Source organism: Schistocerca serialis, chromosome 4, assembly GCF_023864345.2.
Source record: "Schistocerca serialis cubense isolate TAMUIC-IGC-003099 chromosome 4, iqSchSeri2.2, whole genome shotgun sequence".
NCBI lineage: Eukaryota > Metazoa > Arthropoda > Insecta > Orthoptera > Acrididae > Schistocerca > Schistocerca serialis.
The window spans coordinates 713,402,596-713,410,111 of record NC_064641.1 but is presented as its reverse complement, the minus strand read 5'-3'; the positions used below and the strand labels follow the sequence as shown (position 1 = coordinate 713,410,111).

At 39.9% G+C, this 7,516-nt stretch overlaps 1 protein-coding gene across 2 annotated transcripts in view; it reads left to right on the top strand.

The window, feature by feature from the left end:
• The first annotated feature begins 679 nt into the window (after positions 1–679).
• The window catches only part of LOC126474869 (ribonuclease P protein subunit p25-like protein), a 50,313-nt gene continuing 43,476 nt past the window's right edge, over positions 680–7,516 (top strand). Inside the window, exons 1-2 of one of the 2 annotated variants that reach the window (XM_050102350.1) lie at positions 680–879; positions 1,010–1,104. In XM_050102350.1, coding sequence (XP_049958307.1) covers position 879; positions 1,010–1,104 — 96 coding nt within the window. In that variant the 5' untranslated portion in view covers positions 680–878. The remainder of the gene's footprint in view (positions 880–1,009; positions 1,105–7,516) is intronic. The other variant, XM_050102351.1, reaches the window with a different exon arrangement.

Genomic DNA, 7,516 nt, shown 5'->3' with positions numbered 1-7,516 from the left:
TACACAGTTCACAACAACCACTCTACATCTGGAGAAGCGTCAGTTTGACACTCTTGGAGCCCACAGGATATCAATTAGACGTGGTGTGTGGTGTGAGATGGGACACCTACTGACAAAAGTCGACGTTTTTCACGTAAGCCAGGAAAAGACCACCTACAAAAAATTTATCGGTCTCGGCGAGGACTATAGTCTAATGTATTTTTTATTCTGTTTTATTTTATGAATGCTGCAAATGTAGTTTTGTCACGTCATTAGCTAAGTTTGACAAACTGATGAGAGCATCTTCCCTCGAAAACATGTTTCCTTTTCGCAACAGAAGAAACTCTAACAATTGGTCCATTTTATTTGGACTGTTGAGCTCCGTGGCCGTGGAGAATGATATTTCACTATAAAAATATTTATTTTTTATAGTGAAATAGAAGAAGCTCTCACCATCAGTTATTTTTCTTACTTTCTGGTATTCGTGACATTTCTTTCCATTCGGACGCATTTCGACGTCGATTGAACGTTAAATCTTCGCACATTCTCTATAGTCCTCGTATTTATCAGAACAGGCTGTGATGTCTAGATGTTATAAACCATCTCGCCAAAGACCTCCCCCGGGGTACCGACCATGATACTGGCACGACAGTTGGTATGGGCTTCAATCATTCCTACGTTGGCAGCCTGTAAACGATATTCATTTGTTGTTAATGGAGCTGTCTGTTTTTGTTTATAATTGCAACAGCTGATACAATATTATGTTGTGATTGAACACAGCAAAAGAAACGGAGTACAACAAAAATTTTGCGAAATTAAATCCATTTCATTTGATAATGTAAGCTGTGCTGCTTTCCAAACGAAAGCGACACATAAATAAGAAATCCGTATGATCTAAGAGTAAGATAAATTTATTTTTCCATCTCTATGATTGTGTACTTGTTCTCTGTACATCTAATAAGGGTGTATTTGTTCTGTTGGCTGTCAGCGCTTTTTAATTTGTCACATATAATTTGCTATTATATTTCAGTGGAAAACTATACCAAGGGTAAAAATGTTGAAGAACCTCTGGAAAAGGAAAAAATTCCGATCCCCAACTTGCCAGAAAAGTTCATATGGATGCAGGTATGTATACGAATTTTCGTTGTTGTTTGATAGATTTCGTGTTGTAAATTTCGATGAACTATTACCTCTTTCATGTCTTTCACTGTTACTCATAAACAAGCAGTCATAAGTTTAGATCGTAGACTTCATAGACCATTATGCTTTGAGATTTTTCATTATTGTGGGAAAAAAGGTCTGCACATTGTTGGAAGTGCTGTGATATTGTTTCTGTAAGTTTTGACATATTTATTCACCAACAATAAAAGGAATGCAGAGATGGGGGATATTTAGATTAGTAGCTTCTCTGGAGTAAAGGCCTCAGTGTGTTCTGGTGGTGGTCTGTAAATGTTATTTGACCTTTCATTTGTTGTAATTGTTCGATAGAGGATTCAGAATCAAAGAGCCGTGTTGTTATAACATGCCTCAGTTTATATTTTATGTGGCCAGGTAATCACTTAATGAAATGATCACTTAATTTCCAGCAAACTGGAGAAGGTTTTGCTTTTTTCACACTGTGTTTAGCTTGAATGAATTGATATCAAACTTCCATCTCCAAAATAAATTGGCAAAGAATGGTGTAAAGTAATGATGTAATGAAGTTTGATTACAGTTTCATATGTTTTGGGTTCATAAATTATTCTGAAAGTAATTAAATTTATTTGCATCATTGTTTGAATTTGGCAATGAAGTATGTTAATTTCTTTTAGCCATAATCTCAAAACCCCAATGAAATGATGTTAAACACGACACAGCATCTAGCTAGTAAGAAGTTCTACAGTGGAAAATATAGTGTGGAATGTAACAGTATAATGAAAAGAATTGTTACTACTTACCATATAGCAGAGATGCTGAGTCGCAGATACGCACAACAAAAAGACTGCCAGAAAATGAGCTTTTGCCCAACAGTGCTGCCATCAGAGATAGAAAAAACACACACATACACGTAACTGCAGTCTCTGCCTACTGAGGCCAGCTGCTGTAGCTCACACACGTGAGACAGTCCTTCTGTTGTGCCTCCCTATGACTCAGTATCTCTGCTATACAGTGAGTAGTAACTATCCTTTTCATAATATTGTTAGTAAGAAATTTTCTTTTTTTCTGTAAGAAACATATTTTAAACTCACAAGCATATAATAGTTAGTTGGAGGTCCAAGTTGAAATAACAATTGTGCTTGCAGGATCTCAGGTGCGCTGTAACCCATATTAGTTTCATGATAGGAGGAGGACGCTCTCTCTCTCTCTCTCTCTCTCTCTCTCTCTCTCTCTCTCTTTCTTTTTCTCTCGTTCTTGGCCTTTAAGGCGGATCTGTCACTCTGCATTTTTCCTAGGTTTTTGTTCAATTTTCTCCTATAGTCTAGAGTTTCAGCATTTAGACTAAAAAGTTTTAGTTCTTCTCTTTTATCTTGATTGGCTGATCTGCCTTGTATTATGCAACCTTTAACTTGCTTTCTTACTTTTTGTTAAACACCCAGCTCTAGCTTCCATAGAGCATTTCTTACAAAATAAAGTTAAAAACAATTGGAGAAACTGTCTGTCTGTTAATCACCAACGTACTTGCACCAAAACTTGGTATGAATGCCAATCCAGAAAATGTAACCTTGTTGATGATCTGTGTTAACAAAGCTCATCTACCTGTATAGAAATGGGCCAACAAAATCACAAGCACCTTCATTTCTCAAAAATGAGATTTTCATTCATGCATTATTTGATCAAATACAGAAATTCTGTTTTTCTCGTGAGTTAGGATTGTGTTGACACAATGTTGGACAAACCCTGTAGCTTGCTGTTTTAAGTAGTGTTTCCACTGGCAGAAACGTATACTTGTCAACTTACATATTAAACTCAAAACTTTTTTCTACCGATGCATGAAAGTCAATTATTTGCTCCATATTCTTATTATCTGTATCTGATGTGGCATGTTTGATGGTAGCAAATAAAATGCAGTAACCCCTCCTATCTGTACCTTGTTCTGAATTGTTATGAGATGTACATAGTTAGTAACATCAAGGCAAGTTTAAGGTTATGCATCGATAATGTTTAGTAAAATTTTATTTCATTAATTCAATCAATCATAGGTGCACTCAGATCTCTGAACCATTATGACAAACCTGAGCCAAGATACTGAAACTGTCTGTTGCAGTTGACTTCTATTAGTTTTACTCACATGGCAATGATAAATCACTGTAGAAAAGGGAGTGCCGGAGCAAATATGGAAGTGAGGTGAGACGGGGTGGGGGCTGCAGCCTTGGATTGCCACACATGCTGTGGTCAGTTTCTCAGACTTTGGTTTGGAATGTCCTTGGGAATAAGTCTGCAAAAATTGTTGCACAGTTTAGCACTTAAGATGGGTGTGTCTGCAGCATCTTCGCACAGCACTTGAACACAAACTCAAACAGAAACCTTGCAAAGTGGCGGTAGTGCATTGACTGACAAAATTGGTTGCTGATTGGTAGTATCTGTGCTGCAGCTTGCTGTTACAGGCTGTACCTGATGGGAGGCTGATTCATAAATGCTTTTTTCTGATGAAGTGTGGCTGCATTTATCTGGATACATTAACATACATAACAATCAACATTAGAGATCTGAAGATTCGTGTCAGTTGCCTAAGAGCCTCCCTTTAATGTAGAAACAGGAGTGTAGCATGTAATTACTGGAACATAAATTATTGGGCTGTTCTTTCTCCTGCGGTCTTAAATTCTATGAGGTCTGTGTACAAAATGCAGCAACACTCTCTCTCTTTTTTTCCCCAAAGCACTAACTAGTAACGAAAAGTATTGTCAGTCTGCTTCTCCAGCAACAGAGGTTTTATTGAAAACAAATTATGTACAAATAAATTACAGTCTAACTCTTATTGAATTAAACAGTAATAAACCTTCTTGACGTGGATATCTTAAACTACTCTGATGATTTACTGAATAACTGAGACATTATTATTGGAGAACACTGTAAGTTTATCCCACTGGAAAGCCCTCTAAAAGAAACTGCTCCCTCAGTGCTCTCATAACAGACACAAACTGCAGTCAAACAGAGAATGGAGACACACCACATTATGAAAACAGGCATGTCCATGTGCAAGACAAATGGCGACATTCAGACATAACAAAGCCCAAATCAGTGTCCAGAAAATAGCCGAGTATCACAAAGTTGTTGCAAATAAGTCCACCAGAGAGCAGTTAGTACACATCAGGAGGCTGAGAACAGTGATACTGAGACTGTCCATGACAGTCCTTAAATCCGCCACTATTGTTTATCCATGTAACCTGGTGCCGACAGGTGTATCACTCCACGCCGCACCTAGCAATTATGTCAACTAATCCTTTGTTACATATGGTGGGATAAGATCCCTCTCTGCTGAATCAGCCCATACAGTCAGAACTATCGTGACGGTGGGCCAGAGTAGTAGCTAGCTGCTGATTCGTGAGTTGACTACATGTCTGATTAGACCCAACACAGACTGCATGTCGTCCTGTTCATCCTCCAGGTCTGGATCCATAGGGGTGATGGATGATGACTGGAGAATCAGGAATGCCAGATGTCCACAGCCTGGGATGTCATCCTGGAAATGAACCCTACATTTCCTTTTTTGCAGTCTTTGGAGTGGATGAGGTGGCTCCATTGCCTCAAGGTGTGGCCACCAGGACCAGCCTGCTGGGCAGAGATGGAGCCACGTATTCAGCCAGTTGAATGTCTGAACGTGTGTGCCCAGATGCCACTTTAACACTTGTGCTACTACTTCGTGAATTGATGGAGAATGCAATTAATCTAGGAAAGAACAGTGAAGATGTCCATGCAAAAGTTCCATTGGGCTGCAATAATTGTACAGTGTTGCCCAGTGTGAGAATAAAAAGGAGATCAGTGCAGAATCGATAGGAGTGGATGTCAAGATTTTTCCACCTGCATCTTAAACATTCTCACAAAATGTTCTGCCATGTCACTAGACACCCAGTGAAAATTGGGTGTGGTAATATGCTTAATCCCTTTCCGGGTGCAAAACTCTTGAAAACTCACAAAAGTAAACTGGACCTTTATCGGCGACTAGTGTTCAGGAAGCTCTCTCAACAGAAAAAGTAATTGTGTTGTCCTTAGTTGTGGGGTCCAGCTCACTTGTCTCGTATGGGGGTGCCTAAAGGATGCCGTGTTCTTGGATTGCTATACAACAATTCAAGCAAATCGCATTAATAGTTGTTATTACAAAAAAGTAGACTGACAGTACTTAATTTTGAATTTACAGGGGTGTCGCAAGCGATGGGCAACATGCAGACAAGTAATGTTCTTCGCTATAGACAATGTCCAAATAAGCAAATGATATGGATCACTACTAACTGCCATCGCAGCTCTCTCTGCTAGACTGGGTCTAGTACTGTTTAATACTGTCCAATATTATGCAGCCGAGGCAGGCAGGAGCGGCACTTATATTCTCTTCGGCTAGAGGGCGCTCCTGTAGTGGTGCGGTCCTCGTTAGTGGGCTATTGGCTGATGTCATCTCACTACCTTCTTTCCTCTTGAGATCTTCTTCTTCGTGCTGGCGCTTGTTGATACGCCGGAAGATCAGTCATATTTTCTGTCATGTTCCGTTGTATTTATATTACATGTTGGCAATGAGAATACATATCTATTAAAATCAACCACAAGTCCCATGGTACTGACCTGCAAAATCCTCATGCACTTGATCCCAGAGCTGAGTAGATACAAGCCCCGGCTGGTAATTTGAGCGGATGCCACTTGCTGTCACTGATAAGCCTGATATTTTTGAGCCACTTGCACAGTACCCTCTTCTACGCATGGTCAATATACATAACACTAGGCAAGGTTCTTCATTCTGGACACGACCCGGTGGAATTGATGCAGGAGTTGCAATATACACGAGCATAGGACCTCTGGAGTTGCTACTTGTTACTGGTGGGTATCCTGAGTCAACAACAGGATGCCTTTGACAAGAATAAACGGCATGGCATCGTGGAGAGAAAAAAAAGGAAAACAATGAAATTCCATGCCAGCTGTCGAAGGAAGAACATGCGGCCAGCAGGACTGTACAAACTGTCAAACCTGACTCAAGATTGGATGCTTATATATGATTGCTGCAACATCTCTGGAAGTGATGGTAATTTGATAAGAAAAGATGACTGTCTTGTAAGCTCTATGTCTGTGCAGGTAACTTTGGCTTGAGTTCAAATATCGGCAACAATAGCTTACAATGAGTGACTAGATAAAATTAGTTGCCATACAGGAAAATGCAAAACTTTTGGTTAGAAAATACAATTGCCAATGCTTCCTTGCCTACCTTTGAATAGTTTTCTTATGACATGGTCAGTGGCTTAAGATAGGAGCGCAATTGGCCTTTCAGAACCATCTGGGTATATACATGATAGAACAACAGTGATGTATGGTGACTTGTCTGTGCCCAACATAGATAGGAAATGATGCTGATACAGGGTTAGGCAATTAGCAGTTTTGAGATTACTTCAGTTTAAGAAATGGTTGTTGGCATTCTGTGGTTCACTGGAAAGGAATCCTTTTTCTTCGCAGTTGATTCAATAGATGGGCTTTCTTTACAGTCTGGAAGTAAATCAGGCATAATACATAATTTTCATGTTGGCATATAGAAAACATTTGCCCCATTCTGTGACATATGAGGCCTTACTGGCCGAGGGTACATTCTGTATACTAAATAGAAGGCTGAAAGAAGGAGCACTTGGACAAATTACACGTTAATGCAATTCGAAAACAAAGGAAGTAGGTTACAGTACGCTTGTTCGCCCACTGCTTGAATACTGCTCAGCAGTGTGGGATCCGTACCAGATAGAGTTGATAGAAGAGATAGAGAAGATCCAACGGAGAGCAGCGCGCTTCATTACAGGACCATTTAGTAACTGCGAAAGCGTTACGGAGATGATAGATAAACTCCAGTGGGAGACTCTGCAGGAGAGACGCTCAGTAGCTCGGTACGGGCTTTTGTTGAAGTTCCGAGAATATACCTTCACCGAAGAGTCAAGCAGTATATTGCTCCCTCCTACTTATATCTCGTGAAGAGACCATGAGGATAAAGTCAGAGAGATTAGAGCCCACACAGAAACATACCGACAATCCTTCTTTCCACGAACAATACGAGACTGGAATAGAAGGGAGAACCGATAGAGGTACTCAGGGTACCCTCCGCCACACACCGTCAGTTGGCTTGCGGAGTATGGATGTAGATGTAGATGTTAACCAGTTTTTCAAAACAACTGAAAATATTTCCTGTAGATTCAGCATATTCTCTTCCTGAGTTCTTCCTCTCACAACTAAATCATCCAGATAATTGATCCATTGTAGAATGTTGGCAATAGTTTTGCTAAGTTTTGCTCTGGTTGAGGCACAATGAGAACACAGCCCAGGTAAACAGTGTATAACAGTTTTATTGAAAAGTACATAAATCAAAATACAGTAGAGTCCC